The 16,754-nt window shown below is 40.7% G+C and overlaps 1 protein-coding gene across 1 annotated transcript in view; it reads right to left on the bottom strand.

Annotated features, from left to right (window-relative positions):
• The window catches only part of ADAP1 (ArfGAP with dual PH domains 1), a 387,735-nt gene that overhangs the window by 14,615 nt on the left and 356,366 nt on the right, over positions 1–16,754 (bottom strand). Inside the window, exons 7-8 of the mRNA XM_073636836.1 lie at positions 7,011–7,094; positions 4,829–4,891 (exon numbers count right to left, since the gene is read on the bottom strand). Coding sequence (XP_073492937.1) covers positions 4,829–4,891; positions 7,011–7,094 — 147 coding nt within the window. The remainder of the gene's footprint in view (positions 1–4,828; positions 4,892–7,010; positions 7,095–16,754) is intronic.

Raw genomic sequence — 16,754 nt, 5'->3', positions numbered from 1 at the left:
TTGCAAGCTGTGTCATATCTGGCAATCTGTCAATGTATTCCCCAGACACTGCTGTGACATTAAAATAAACCTGTCATTACAGAAATACAGGAACTGCCATTGCTGAGCTCCTCTAGGAAATGCTAGTTGCCTGGCTGTTGTGCTGACTCCAGAGATTTGGCTCACTGACCTGGAACAAGTTTTCACTTGATAAGGAAATTCAGAAGTCCGTTTGTGTGCTTGTTACAGGTCACCAACGCAAAGCAGCGAAGTCAAAGGTTTGGCCTATCTGTCAGGCATTTTCAGAAGGGAAGGACAATGGCAGCCTTCATGTTTCTAACATGGTGAAATTTGCTAAGCATTGTTATCACAATTGGTCACATAATGTAGTACCAGTTCAGTTTCAGCTGCAGAAAAGAAAACACATGCCCATGGCTCTGACAGGCGTATGTGTAGGAGACCATGTTCCTGATCAGCATGTCAGGTGTGAACGGTGATATTAAAATCTCAGTTCATATGATGTAATAGGAGCTCCTTCTATTCTTATTATTATTTCAGGTACTTATATAGCGCTGTCAATGTACGCAGCATATTACATATACATTGTACATTCACATCAGTCCCTACCCTCAAGGAGCTTACAATCAAAGGTCTCTAACTCACATTCATACATACACATACAAGACAGAAGCCAATTAACCAGCATGTCTTTGAAGTGTTGGAGGAAACCGGAGTACCCGGAGGAAACCCACGCAGGCACAGGGAGAACATGCAAACTCCAGGCAGGTAGTGTTGTGGTTGGGATTCGAACCAGTGACCCTTTTTACTGCTAGGCGAAAGTGCTATCCACTACACCACTGTGCTGCCCGACTTCTCTAAACATCAGCCAGTGTGCTGCAATTCAATCTCTTCAGGGAAGCCTATCCCGTCCTCAACTAACAACTGAACATTTAAAGCAGGCCATTGACAGATGGAAATTTGGCCAGTTCAGCAGGAAACATGTAAGTTTTGAGTTATGTATGGGCAGGCTGGTTGTACTGAAGTTGATGCATCAATTGACTTCAGTACAACCAGCCTGTCTGTTATTTTTTATGTGATTACTGCCGGTGGCTATACCATTGTATTCCGACAGCTGGGAAACCTTCGGATGTCAGAATACAATATCTCCACGGAAGGCATTCCTCCATCAGCGGTAAAGTACCTAAAGTGCCTACCTAACTCTTCAATCAGCTCATCCCCCACAGTTATTACCCTTTGTACCACTTGCCCAGCCCTATTAGATTGTAAGCTCTTATGAGCAGGGCCCTCTTAACTCTATAACCCTGTAAATTGCTGCACAAACTGTTGGGACTATATAAATCTTGAATAATAATAATAATAATAATAATAATAATAATAATAATAATAATAGTAATGTAGTAGAGGGGCGGTGGGAGCAGACACAAGATTGATCAGAGAGTTACATTTTGTACTGCTTGGTAACCAATCTATCATTGAAAAGAAAGGAGGTAAAACAACAGTTCCCAGCATGCATTTCTCTGTGCACCAGGCCATCAACTAAGTGGTGTCTTTATAAAAAAAAATGTGCATAGCTGCCCGTCAATTCATTCTGTGTAAATAGGGGAAAAATCAAATGTTCTCAGGCTACATTCTCTGCAAATTAAATGTTATTTGTTGAAAAAAACAAACAGGGCAAATCGGGAAAGTACCACATTATGGCTATTGGATGGAGCTGAGGAGCATATTTATTTCTTATGATACTGATCGCCATTTTGTAGCCATAATGCCAAATTTTCCCCATTCACCCTTTTTAATGAATAACACTTGATCTACAGAGAATATAGCCTGAGAACACTTGATTTTGACCCATTTGCACAGTATGAATTTACGTGCAGCTATCAACATGTTTTTTTTTATATAAATACACCCATAAGTGTTCCAGAGTGACTGAGTATACAGCATGAAGGAGGTATTTGTATTCATATGGCAAAATAGATTAGATTAGTAGTATAGTTAAAATCTTTAAGACCATCTAATTGACCACATCATAAAAGAAGTACTCATTTTTGGCAGCATTGCTGAATATGTGGTATGCTGCTTGGATGTGTTTAGTGATTTACACATTTTATTTTAAAACTTTCTTCTTCTTTCTTATTAGCCTAAAGCTATACTAAACACTGGACTGGAGGATCGAAGGGCATCTCTATATTCACAGAAATATAAAGGAACAAGGGGAGGTGGGCTCCAGATTGGCCAGTGTGGAAGTACAGTCTACTTCCAGAACCTGAAACCAGTTTATCCTCACTTACCCCTCTACCCCAATCTTCTCTTGAAGAGGAATTGTTTTGTCCTTTTACCTGGAAACCAGACTTAACATGACCATAGCACATCCGCAGTGCAGGGGCAGTGGGTGAGGCTGGGGATTTTGTACCAAGCATTAGCTGTCGTGTGGCCCCTTGGAAATCAACAACAGCATACTTTGATCATATGGCAATGGCCAAGTTATTCAGGCTGACAAAACTAACATGCCCACATATTTCTATACATCTTTTTATGTCATCATTGTGAAAAACGGTTTGTGATCAAGATTTCATTGCTTCCTGAATGCGATAAGAGGGGAGCAGATATCACATGCTTTCTTTGAAAAGAGCATATACCTCTAAAAACAGATATACAATGCTGTGAAAAAGTATTTGCCCCCTTTCTGATTTTTTTTTTGCATATTTGCCACACTTAAATGACTCAGATCATCAAACAAATTTTATTATTACACAAAGATAACCCAAGTAAATACAAAATGCAGTTTTTAAATTAAGGTTTCATTTATTAGGGCAAAAAAGCTGTCCAAACCTGCCTGGCTTTATGTGAAAAAGTAATTTCCCCCTAAACCTAATAACTGGCTGTGCCACCCTTGGCGGCAACAACTGCAATCAAGCATTTGCGATAACTGGCAATGAGTCTTTCACATTGCTGTGGAGCAAATTTGGCCCACTCTTCTTTGCAGAATTGTTTTAATTCAGCCTCATTGGAGGGTTTTCCAGCATGAATGGCCTGTGTAAGGTTGCGATACAGCATCCCAATTGGATTTAAGTCCGGGCTTTGACTAGGCCACTCCAAAACCTACATTTTGCTTTGTTTGAACTATTTGGAGATGGACTTGCTGTTGTATTTCGGATCATTGTCTTGCTGCATAACCCAAGTGCACTTGAGCTTGAGGTCACGAACTGATGGCCGGACATTCTCGTTTAGGATCTTCTGGCAGAGCTCAGAATTCATGGTTCCATCAATTATGATAAGTCATCCAGGCCCTGAAGCTGCAAAGCAGCCCCAGACCATCACGCTAACACCACCATGTCTGACTGTTGGTATGATGTTCTTGTTATGAAATGCTGTATTAGTTTTATGCCAGATGTAATGGGACGTACACCTTCCAAAAAGTTTAATTTTTATCTCATCAGTCCACAGAATATTTGCCTAAAAGTCTTGGGGATAATCAAGATGTTTTTTGGTAGAAGTGAGATGAGCCTTTGTGTTCTTTTTGGTCAGCAGTGGCCTTGGAACTCATCCATGGATGCCATTTTTGCCCAGTCTCTTTCTTATTGTTGAATCATGAACACTGATCTTACCTGAGGCAAGTGAGGCCTGCAGTTCTTTAGATATTGTTCTGGGTTCTTTTATGACCTCCTGGATGAGTCGTCGTCATGCTCTTGGAGTCATTTTTGCAAGCTGGCCACTCCTGGGAAGGTTCACCACTGTTCCAAGTTATCTCCATTTGTGGATGATGGCTCTCCCCGTGGTTCACTGGAGTTCCAAAGCCTTATAAATGGCTTTGAAACCCTTCCTAGACCAATACATGTTTATTTCTAATCTGTTCTTGATTTTTTTTAGAATGTGACAGGATGTGTGGCTTTTTGTAATCTGTTAGCATGCTTCACTTTGTCAGACAGCTTATATTTATGTGATTTGATTCAACAGGTCTGGCAGTAATCAGGCCTGGGTGTGGCAAGTGAAATTTAACTCAGCTTTCCAAAAAATTGTGGTTAATCACAGTACATTGATGATTCAGCATGGGAGGGGGCAATTACTTTTTTACATAGAGCCAGACAGGTTTGAACAGCTTTTTTCCCTGAATAAATCAAATAATAATTTAAAAACTGCATCTTGGATTTACTCCAGCTATCTTTGTGTATTATAAAAATTTGTTTGATGATCTGAATCATTTAAGTGTGAGAAATATGCAAAAAAAAAAAAAAAATCAGGAAGGGGGCAAATACTTTTTCACAGCACTGTACGTGGCCCAGCGTCTGACCGCTTGCAGGTGCAGATTGTGGGAAAATGGGAGCGTGGTCATAACCCAACCTTTTGAGAAAACCTTTATACAGGTACGCTTGATATATTGTGAAATGTGCACTTAATATTTAAAAGGTGAACTACTATTTAAAGCCAGCACAAATGATGCTAGCAGTAATGTTGAGCAGCCTGTTTGTAATCAAAAAGTTCTTGAGGTTAGTACACAGTCTGTAAATGCTTTACTAAACATTGATCCAATTTGGTCTGCTTCATTAATATATTGGATTGTCTTCCGCTGCCACTAAATATAATCAAACAGTAATTATTTTAGGACTTGTTCAGATATTTCAGGGCTGATAACAACCTTCATTGCATGCATTAAAAAATGGTAAGCTAAGTACGGAAGCCCATTTTCATGACTTTGATTCCAGTAAAATGAAATCCTATGATGTCTATGAGTCAATGGTCTTTACATCGCTTTATGGAATAGGTCCACACATACTGCAGTCTTGTTTCTTCTTATACCTGCACATAATTGTTTTTTTTCCCTATTTCTCACCTTTGGTCCTGTTTTTTCCATATAACCTTCTTTGATAAAGTTCCTTGTCAGCTTTGGCACCAACTGAATAAAGAAGAAAAATCATAAACGTGAATTACAGGCATACTGATAAGATGAATAAATGCTCCAAATATCAATGTTAGCTCACTGTCTGCAGTCTTATCTTAAATGGTTCAATATCTGCAAGTCATGTGATTGGTTCAATTGTTGTTCACCTACAACAATCGAAATGGTTCAATATCTGCAAGTCATGTGATTGGTTCAATTGTTGTTCACCTACAACAATCGAAATGGTTCAATATCTGCAAGTCATGTGATTGGTTCAATTGTTGTTCACCTACAACAATCTGGGCCTGTAGCAGTAAGCTCTTCAATAATAAACTTTTGTGTATGCCACAAATCCTTGGTAATAAACAGATATTTTTTGGACAGTCTCTGTTACTGTTTATGTATTATCCTTCTTCTCTGTTTTTGGAAGTGCATTTTTGTCTTTTAGTGTAGGTGATTAGACATAAAATATAAATATGTGCCCTATCCTATCTTTTCAGACTAAGAAAACTGAGACAACCTCAGGAAGTGTGGCCATATTTCTCTTCTAAGTCACAGGAATGCACTTGTGTTCACCAGTGACCCAGAATCAGCTTATAGTAGGCTAAAGCCTGCTGTTGGCTGATGTCACAGAGCCATTCCAGGCTCTGGAAGGATACCAATCATACTGTCGGGATCCACCCAGCTGTCTGACTGACAGCTGGCTCTGACTCTAAGTACTTGGCTGAAAGCTGAAGACAGCTGTGCCCACCCCTCTCTCCAGTTCGGCACTCCAAATGGGGGCAGAGCAGCAAGCAGTGACTGACAGTCACCGCTCTCTGCTCATAACTGATCGAGAACTGAGTGATCAGCGGTCATGTGATTGCACAGTTTTTTAAACATTCCCAAACTTCTCCTTTAAGCCTGGGGCATACACCCTAAAGCCCCATAGGTTGCAAACTGATGTCAACTATATCTTTTATAGCCTATAGTGCTTAAGAAAACAAGGTCCATAAAGACATATAGAGTCCTGACCTCAACCCGATAGAACACCTTTAGGATGAATTAGAGCGGAGACTGCGAGCCAGGCCTTCTTGTCCAACATCAGTACATGTCCTCACAAATGTGCTTCTGGAAGAATTGTCAAACATTCCCATAGACACACTGCTAAACCTTGTGGACAGCCTTCCTGAAGAGTTGAAGCGGTTATAGCTGCAATATTGAACCCTACGGACTTATGCCCCGTACACGGTCGGATTTTCCAACGGAAAATGTGTGATAGGACCTTGTTGTCGGAAATTTCGAACGTGTGTGGGCTCCATCACACATTTTCCATCGGATTTTCCGACACAAAGTTTGAGAGCAGGATATAAAACTTTCCGACATCAAAATCCGTTGTCGGAAATTCCGATCGTGCGTACACAAATCTGACGGACAAAGTGCCACGCATGCTCAGAATAAATAAAGAGATGAAAGCTATTGGCCACTGCCCTGTTTATAGTCCCTGAGTACGTGTTTTACGTCACCGCGTTCAGAACGATCGGATTTTCCGACAACTTTGTGTGACCGTGTGTATGCAAGACAAGTTTGAGCCAACATCCGTCGGAAAAAATCCTAGGATTTTGTTGTCGGAATGTCCGAACAAAGTCCGACCGTGTGTACGGGGCATAAGACTGGGATGCCATTAAAGTTCATGTGCGTGTAAAGGCAAGCGTCCCAATACTTTTGATAATATAGTGTATATTGAGGAGGATGTCTGACCATTCATTTTTCAATATAAACCCAATTTTTTAAAAGGAAAAATGAAGGAGCCAGGCTGAACACGATGCCAGATTGTACGATTTTCGTTTAATCAGTACAGTTTTCGTCTGAAAATACAATACAAATACATTACAGCACTTCCAAATTTTTTTTCTGTCGTATGAGAATTTTTGTACTTTAGTAACCTATTCGCATTCACTATATAGACCAGCACGCAAAAAAAATGGATGATCATTCTTCCGATAATCTCATCATGTGTACTAGGCTTGAGTATAAGCAAATGTAGTTTTCACAACACACGTACTGAGTAAATCACTGATGAAGCATAGCTGAGATAATCTGAGCACGGCAAGAAGGAAGATGAAATGGTTTTGGATTATAGAGGCACACTTACATCTAGGTCTCCAGCCCCTGGATAAGCCACCTGTAAGTAGTGAAACCGCGCTGCACGTATTGCGTTAAACCAATCTGCAATCTCCTGTTTAAAAGCAAATGAAACAATTATTGATCTTCTTAATATAACATCATTTTATTAAATTCTGCATTTAACTGGGAGATGCTGTGTACCCTACAGACTAGAAGCAATAGTAAGATTCACCCTTCATTAAACATAAAAACAAAAGGAAAATGGCACTCCTGGTTCTCCCTGCCAGAGGGTCACCCTCTCTGCTCAAACAGAGGATGGAATGACTGCACAGAAAGAGCCACTGATTTGCTTGTTCTGCCTAAATATCAGTCCCCCAAGACCCTTTAGCAGAGGCTTGTGACCAGTGCCAACTTCAGGGTTGCCAACCGGCATTTTTTACTGACAAAACATGGACAATTTACTGGCGGAAAACATTTTTTTACTGGCAACCTGAGAAATTACAGAACTCCTATTGAAAACGAACACAGTGAATATTTGAACAGTATAAACGTGATATGGAAACACTGACAATACCTATAACAAAGTAATTTGCTTGATTTACACTTAAAAAGTCAACACAACATGAAATTATCAGGCCCTGATATTTACTAGCATTTCCAAAAAAAAATCACTGATTTTTACAAACTGTCGGTAAATCTACTGGCGGTTGGCAACCCTCATGCCAAGGCATGCTTATGTGCATTCCTTATGGCTTTAAACACCATTTTTCATATAGCTTTTGTATTCTGCAAAATATAGGTCTGCTTCAATTAAATGTGTACAACAACAAATAAAAAAAAACAAAACACTAAAACGGTTGAATAAACACAAAACAAGAGTTGATGTTTATAGCAGTATATATATATATATATATATATATATATATATATATATATATATATATATATATATATATATATATATATATATATATATAAAACAAAACAGCTGTAGTATACATGGGGAGACGTACAATTATTCAGAGAAACCACACGGTGGCACTAGTGTGCCAGGCACCAGAGTCTTTATCCTTATTTGGGGAGTTGGTATAGCAACAAGCCAACTCCCGGTGGCTACACCCTAAACAGGTGCTTGGTGGATGCTGTCTTTGATTTGTGATGCCGATTAGAACTGATATGAAAGGGCAAAAAGCATCCAGATTCATTACTAATTTCTTGTGATTTCTCCTTTCTCTGACAGCTGCACAAACATGTCTGACATGGCAGCAGGAAATTAAAAGGCAGATTGTTGCAGAATATTAAGTCACAGCAGCATTCCTATATTGGTTTTATAAATAAATGATGTAGCACAACTCGGGCCTGGCTTACGTCACTGTAAAGGACTCCGCCCCAAACCTATTGGAAGATTTTACACATGAAATGCAGAAATTGTTTATTGGTTGTATAATATAGAATGATCTGGAAAGAAAGCAAGGATGTATCTAATAGGGAGGAAAAACTGTTGAAGAGTAATGGCACGTACACACAATCAGACTTTCCGACGGGAAATGTTGGATGTGACCTTGTTGTTGGAAAGTCTGACCGTGTGTATGCTCCATCGGACATTTGTTGTTGGAATTTACGACCACAAATGTTTGAGAGCAGGTTCTCAAATTTTCCGCCAACTTCACTTTGTTGTCGGAAAGTTTGATCGTGTGTACACAAGTCCTCGCATGCTCGGAATCGAGTATCGGTCTTGTAAAACTAGCTCGTAATGGAGATAGCACATTCGTCATGTGGCAAATTTTGAAATCTTTCAATGCAGCACATTCTCTTCTTCTTTATAATGCTAGAATAATGAAGTTGCTTTGCTGCTGATATTCACACAGAGTTATGACAATCCGATTTCTTTATTATTTCTCGTGATCTCATGAATAATCTTTGTTTTTGTTGTTTTTTTTTAATCAAGATCTCCAGAATAATCTTTTTTTTTTTTTTTTTTTGTAGTGATCTCTTTTTTTTTTCTCCAGATCTCCAGAATAATCCTTTTTTTATTTTTTTTCTAGTGATCTCCATATTTTGTGTGTCAGGTTACCACAACACCATTATTATCTTGTATTTTTTTACCTCAAAGAGGAAAAGCGCGAATGGTCTCTCACCAAACTTCTACTAACACGAGATAAACACGAGATTAGCAGAAGGAGCCCAAAGGGTGGCACACTGGCATTGAACTTCCTTTTTATAGTTCCGTCGTATGTGTTGTATGTCACCGCGTTCTCACGTTCAGAATTTTGGGCCAACATTTGTGTGACCAACATCCTTCGGAAAAAATCCATGGTTTTGTTGTTGGAAAATCCGATCGTGTGTACGCGGCATAAGAGTACTCATAAAAAACACCTTCAGGCAGAACTGCAGGAATCAACTTTTCTGCAAATTTACATTGGTCCAGCTTGACTCCATCCATATCTGATATCCTGGGGGGGGGGGGGGGAGCATTTCCTCAGCCTCCTCTCCCGAAGTAATCAGACTGTACATTGTAACTTTGTAGCAATAGCAAGTAGGGATGAGATGGTGTCATCAGTCTGCTCAGTGGCGGCTGGTGCTCAATATTTGGGGGGGTGGGGTGGAGGTAGCAAACCAACGCCAACCCCCCCCCTCGGGAGACAGTAGGGAATGCAGCGATTTCCCCACCCCCTCCTGGAGGCGGACGGTAGACATGTGCAGAATGAAAAAATTTGTTTCGATTCATTATTTACATAAATTAGTTTTGTTAAATTTGTTTCATTTGGTTTTGAAATTAGTTTTGTTTATTTGTTTTCAAATCAATTTCAAATAGTTTTCCAATTTACAAATAGAATAGAAAATAAAGGAATAGAATAGAAAGAAAAATATTGTTTTTACTATTCTTTTCCTTTATTTTCTATTCTATTTGGAAATTGGAAATCTATTTCAATTCAAAAAGTATTCAAAAACAATTTGAAAACAATTTGAAAACAATTTGAATTCGAATTTCAACCGATTTTTTTTTAGTTATTTCGGATTCGTTTAAATTCGGTACTATTCTAATCCAAAAATTTGTCCGAATTTTATTTCGGAATGAAAGGAACCACACATGTCTAGCGGACGGGAATGCGGCGGTGATCAGAGGCCTCCTTACCTTAGGAAGGAGGCAGATCAGGCAGAAATGGATCCGGGCTGCAGCTCCTCGCTCTGGGGCCATCGCTTCTCCTCCAGGCTGAACAGGAAGTGGGTCCTGGCTGAGACCTGATTGGTCAGGAGTCCCAAGACTCCCTGGCCAATTGGGTCTCAGGAACTGCTTCCTGATTGGCCGGGAGGAGAATCAGGAAGACAATAGTGAATACCCTTTTTTGAAGCCAATTAGAGCCTCAGGCTCTAATCTTGCACTTCAAAAAAAAAAAAAAAAACCTCATTGGAATCCATGCGTCCAGTGCCCCGGATTTAGATTAGGGGCCAGATGCATGGATGGGGGGGAGCATCACCGGAGATGCTGTTAATCACTGTAATGGTTTGAGCTACATCTTCTGGGTGCTACTCCAATGGTTCCCCTCTGCACATTGACCACAGTGATTTTCCTCACTCTGTACCACCATTCAGAGAGCACCTTGTATTTTCTTCAAATACAAGGTGTCCTAGTATTGGACAAGCATAAATTGTGATGTCATCTGCCCGTTCTCTTCTCCCCGTAAAATCAAAGAATATAGCACAGAATTTAGCAGTTTACCTGGATTTCGCTTTTAACCTATAACCTTTAGGCCCCATAAACATTTGAGAATGGGCCTGTGTGTGATCAGATGCAAGAGACCCCACTGGGGTTCCCTGTGATTAGCTGTGGGCAGAAGCCCAGTTGAAAACAATAGGAAGCAGACAGCCCCCACAGCTTTTTCGGCTGCTCACATGTAATCGCTCATGGAGCGATTACCTACAAATGATCGGCCCTGGATGCAGACTGCCACTCGGTCTTCCGCATCTAATCGCAAACCGCCCCATTCGCAAGTGTGAATGGGGCTTTACCCTATCACTTCATATTTAAAATCTTTATTACATTCCCCAGGTGACCAAGTGCATATGACACTTGATCCTCTTCTTTAGCCTCTTTGTTCATTAAAAGCACACCTTTACTTTTTACTGTTTTTGCTGTGCTGTGGCTTCAACCTGAGCTGAAACCCAATCTATGGCCGCTCCTGTGAAGAATCTACAGCCAGCCAGTAGTCACTGTAGCCCTGTAGTCACCCCTGTAGTCTCCTACTGTTAATAGGCTCACCAGCACTGACTGCTTATTCATAAATTCAACAGTAAACAATCAGTTAATGCTGTGATAGATCTGTGCCTGCAAGTAAACGTACACTGATCTTTAGCCTGTATTGTGAATGGAGCCGACTCCTCCCCATGCGGCGCTGAATAATGCTCGTGTCCAGCGTGCTCCTGTTGCCAGAGACCAGCACTGTCAATCAGCCCTCATTGTGTATCTGTCTCCTTGCAAGCAGAGTAATTGGACAGCAGCGGAGGGAGTGGGCTGAGCTGGTCAGCAACTGCAGGACAGACTGGAACAGGACCAAGTGTGATATGCACTTGGTCCCTTGGGAGGGTTTATTAAAGATTGAAAAAATCAAGGGGATACTCTTAACCTAATTGCTAAAATTAGTTCTTAACACTTGATGTAAAACTATGGCCTCCTGTAAAAAAATATGTACTGCAGCATTTAATAATAAGTGCATTTTCACTTACAGTTTTCTCTTTCTGAAAGGTTTGACAAATACTTGTTGATCCTGCCAGTGATGTCTACTTAATGCAGCTTCCAATGATGGTGTGACAACTATGCTGCAAAGCTCCTGAATTCAGAGCAGAGTTGCCACTCATGTAAACTGTGTCTCCATATACTACAGTGGGATGAGAAAATGTTAAAGAGGACGTGGCTAACAGTATTGTCACAGCTGATTCACAAACCTGTAGCTTGAATCAGCTTATAGCTACACCCAGTGCTGCCCACTGCTTTCTGAATTAACAGCACTGCCTCTGTTGCAGAAACCCTCCTACTGTGAGTATGTGAGACATAAATAAAGGTGGATTTGGTTCAGAGAAGGTAAAATGTTGTTGTTTTGTTTTATTTAAAGTGAAACTACACTGTATATGAGAACCATAAACCAAAAATGCTATATAATACATTTTTAATATTCAAAGCAAACTTCCCCATCTATCCATATCTCCATGCTTTATTTTGCTGAGAAATTGCTTAAAAAAACACCCCTAGCATTTCTGGCTGTGGCCATCTTGAGCAGGGCTGCCGATGGGAGGGTTGAGTTGAGTTGCATCTTGATATAGTGTGGTCCTTTACCCCGTAGGGTCCCGACACGCTTGCAAACACATACACGTATACATACTAGGGCCAATTTAGAGACAGGATCTGATTAACCTACCAGCATGTCTTTGGAGTGTGGGAGGAAACCAGAGTACCCGGAGGAAACCCACGGAGGCACAGGGAGAACATGCAAACTCCAGGCAGATGGTGTCGTGGTCGGGAATTGAACCAGCGACCACTATTGCTGCTAGGTGAGAGTGCTAGTAAATAAATAAATGTAGCGCTATGTGTAAAATTATAAATATAAATGCAAATCTCTAAAATAAATAAATTCTACATATGAATGAATAGTCCATAAAATGAAAAAATGAAGAAATAAAACATGAAAAACTCTTCTTGTGATCAGTGTATCCACACAATTCCACCAGAGTGATTGTTCGTCCTCAAAAGGAGTGCACACCACCAGCAGTAAAAATGCGCGATCACCTCCCAGATGAGTCAAAACTCATATGCGGATCTCCCCATGAGCTCTTTGCTCTCACTTCCTCTTCCCAATCAATGGTGGGTAATCCAGATGGCTCTTTTCTTAATGGTAACTAGGCTCATTAATATCCAAAGAAACAGGTCATCTCCCAGCTTGGCTCAAGATTACATGAGTTCAGGACATGTAAATAATAAGTATAGAGACCATAGTGTTCTCTGTATACAAATGTATTCAACGCCCCCAAACAGACAAGTTGCACTTACAAGATAAAAACTTTTAAAATCACATAAAAACAGTAGATCTACTGAGGAAGACCTGTGATTGGCCGATACGCGTCTAGAAGGGAGGAGCTGATAGTCACGTTCATTTTAAAAGTTTTTATCTTGTAAGTGCAACTTGTCTGTTTGGGGGCTTTGAATACATTTGTATACGGAGAACACTATGGTCTCTATACTTGTTATTTACATGTCCTGAACTCATGGAATCTTGAGCCAAGCTGGGAGATGATCCGTTTCTTTGGATATAAATGAGCTGAGTTACCAGCTCATTAACCAAACATAAAAAGAGCCATCTGGATTACCCACCATTGATTGTAAAGAGGAAGTGAGAACAAAGAGCTCGTGGGGAGATCCGTATATGAGTTTTGACTCATCTGGGAGGTAAGCGCGCATTTTTACTGGTGGTGGTGTGCACTCCTTTTGAGGACGAACAATCACTCTGGTGGAGTTGTGTGGATACACTGATCACAAGAAGAGTTTTTCATGTTTTATTTCTTCATGTTTTCATTTTATGGACTATTCATTTTTATGTAGGATTTAATTATTTTAGAGATTTGCACTTTATATTTATAATTTTACACATAGCGCTGCATTTATTTATTTACTATCCATTTTGAAATTAGTGTGGTGTACCACTTGGAATGTTTAGCAGCTGTGTACGTTTTATTATTAGGTTATCTTTATTTAAACATCACAATTTTTTACCTGTGGCGCTGATTGTTTCATCTTATAAGGTGAGAGTGCTAACCACCACACCACTGTGCTGCCCACAGTGGTGTACAAATGTGCTGATACAACCACCCCTCCTTTAGGGGGCCCAGGCCCTTCTCTTTGACAGGGGGGCCCAGCCAGCCACCAGCTTCAAGTTTAATACACTACGGGCTTTCTTTTTCAGCCGGGACCTTCGGCGCTGGCTCCTTGCATCGCCACTCACTAGTCAACTACAAACATAAAAGCCCAGCTTCTGGGTTTTATAAGTGACAGCGATCCTGGCAGCACACTCAAAGCCCTCCCTGCTCTACCTGTATATACACAACAGAGGAAGGGGTGGGACGAGGAGGGGGCGGGGCACACAGCTAGCCCGCAGCATAACAAGAAGCCTGCGCCGGCAGCCTGACCTCCTGTAAGTTTCAGTCCATTCTTTTCTTTGGGGCAGAGGAGGGCTGTGTACTAGACAGGGAGGAGATGTCTGTACTGGTAAAGGAGGAGAAAGAAGCTCTGCACTAGGCATACAGGAGAGAAGAGCTCTGTACAGGGGGAGGGGTGTAAACTGGCCTATGAGATATGCACACCTACACTCTATACATAGCACAATCCTCAACCCTGCACTCTGAGTCTAATGCACTCCTCCTGAATGCTGCACCCTGAACCCTGCCCTCTTTATGCAGTGCATCCACTCCTCAACCCCGCAATCTGTACATAGCACACCGCTGCATTCTGCACTTTGTACTTAGCACACTCCTCAACTTTGCACTCTGTTTGCAGTGCACTGCTCAAACCTGGCACTTCATGTGTAATGCATTGCTCAACTCTGCACTCTCTACATAGCGCCCCCCCCTGAACTCTGCAATAAACTGCTGAACCCTGTACTCTGTAGGTAGCACACTGAAGGGGGGGGGGGTGTTGTCTATGTTGATGGCTAGTGGTGGAGTCTATTTTCTGAGTAAAAAAAGCCCTGTAGCCTTAGGCCTCATTTACACTTGTATTTGTAACTGCTAAACCTTCTAATGCATGCACATGAAGACAAAGCTGCATTTTGTTTTAAAGCAGGGTTAGGGGTGGGGCCCCATGATATCTAACAGTGGCCATGATCTTGAGAAAGAGCAGATGATTCATGTAGCATTTACTTCCTGGAATCTATCTGCCCTTAGCTCAAGCATGTAGGCAGGTGGGTGTGCTTAGCTGAGAAGACCCCTCCTGAATAATCCTGGGATGTATGACATAATTTACCTAGGCATGGAAAGCAGGAAATAGTTGAAGAAATGTAAAAAAAAGTTTAAAACAAGTAAATTTGATATACCATCCTATCTATTTACTAATGCTAGCAGCACAAGGATTAAAAATAGACAATGTTTATTGCGAGAGTAAAGTTCCGCTATAATGTATGAGGTTCAGGCATCATATAGTGACTGGTCCTGGAACTTGTTTAGACTTCATAAAGGAGCTTTTAGTTTTATTTTAATATCCCAGCAATCCTCAACTTTTTTTTTTTCTTTATAAATTTGGGTACACATGTGGTAGAATACTTGTCTTGCCCTGTGCTTGAAGCAGGCTATCATTTCTGTGCTTTAAAGTGCTGCCCTAGTAAATGAATGGCCTGATCCCCTACATCCCTTCAGTGAATGCTTGCTGGGCTAGCTTATGATTACTTGGCAGGCTCAACCAGTAAGAATATACATAGGAGACGTATCCTGCTTTTCTCTGTTCCCCTACCATCAGCAAATGTTCTTCTGTAAATGTTTCCAGATGTGATATATTACAATTATTTTTGCATTACTGGTACTGAAATATCCAGGTATGACGTACAGCAAAAAGTTTTGATTTAATTACAAAGGTGCACTTATTGTTGAAACTCACCTACCCAGCAACTTTTCTGTGACTATGATTTTAGAAAAGGGCTCACATACACTTTGCTTTCCTACGAACTGTAAAGTTGAACTGTTGCTCATTACAGACAGTCTAGGTGGAAAGTGTTAAACTCTTCCCGGGAAAAACGGGTATATTAAGAAAACTGATATTGCTAGCTGCTTGGCTGTCTTGCTCACCTACTTTAATACTTTGAGTGTCTGACCCAGAGCAAGTATACAGATCAGGAGTTCTGAGGTCACTCTGAAGAATTTAATTCCTTATTTCAGGTCAATGACTTAGAGAGTACTGACGTCAGACACTGCCAGGCAGCTAGCATTCTTTGAAGAGGGAAGCCCATCTGTGTTCCTTTAAACCTAAAATGATGGCAGGAAGCAGGCAAATGCCCAAACCGGTGTGGCCTTCTATGACCAAGTATATTTAGTTCTGTTATTAAAAATGGGAATTCTGTATCTACATACTCATATGTACAGTATGTGCATGCATATTCCCCAGTATGTGCATGCATATTCCTGTGCATTTTTATCAGGCTATTTCAAACAGCCAAGGTCAAAATAAAAGGGTTTGAAATGAAACACGTTAGCATCCTACTGGTGGTGATCACTGTCATGTTGCAATGACCTGACATCTCAAATTTTGCCTAGGCAAGGCTGTGTAGTAAAAATCTCTCCTCTGCCCCTTATTCATCATTTCCTGACTGCTCACAGTACTAATTATCTATATCATAAAAAAACCTACATCTCTTACAGAACATCGACCAATGTGGCTGTTTTTTGGATGTAGTTTTCCAGATGTGCATGAAGGTTTGTGATCTGATGAAGTCAGTGTACAGCTATCCTACACTAATGGTAAAGAGACCATGTACTATCTGGTCATGTGATCACTGACAACGCTGTAGAGCAGCACACTTTTTTCCATACCCAGACCTACTTCCCCTCCTCTCAGATCAGATTAATCTGTGAAAAAAATGCTTGCTTTCATTTGGTTATCTAGAAACAAAAATAAGCAGCGGGGCACTTGTTATGTAATATACATAACCAATGAAGAAAAACTATTTTGCGCTTAATGCAGCAATATGTGTACAGAGCTGCACCTATAAAACATCGAAACACTGGATGTTAGATCTAA

This window comes from Aquarana catesbeiana, linkage group LG06 (genome assembly GCF_042186555.1).
Source record: "Aquarana catesbeiana isolate 2022-GZ linkage group LG06, ASM4218655v1, whole genome shotgun sequence".
Taxonomy (NCBI): Eukaryota; Metazoa; Chordata; class Amphibia; order Anura; family Ranidae; genus Aquarana; species Aquarana catesbeiana.
This window is presented reverse-complemented; position numbering and strand designations above follow the sequence as displayed.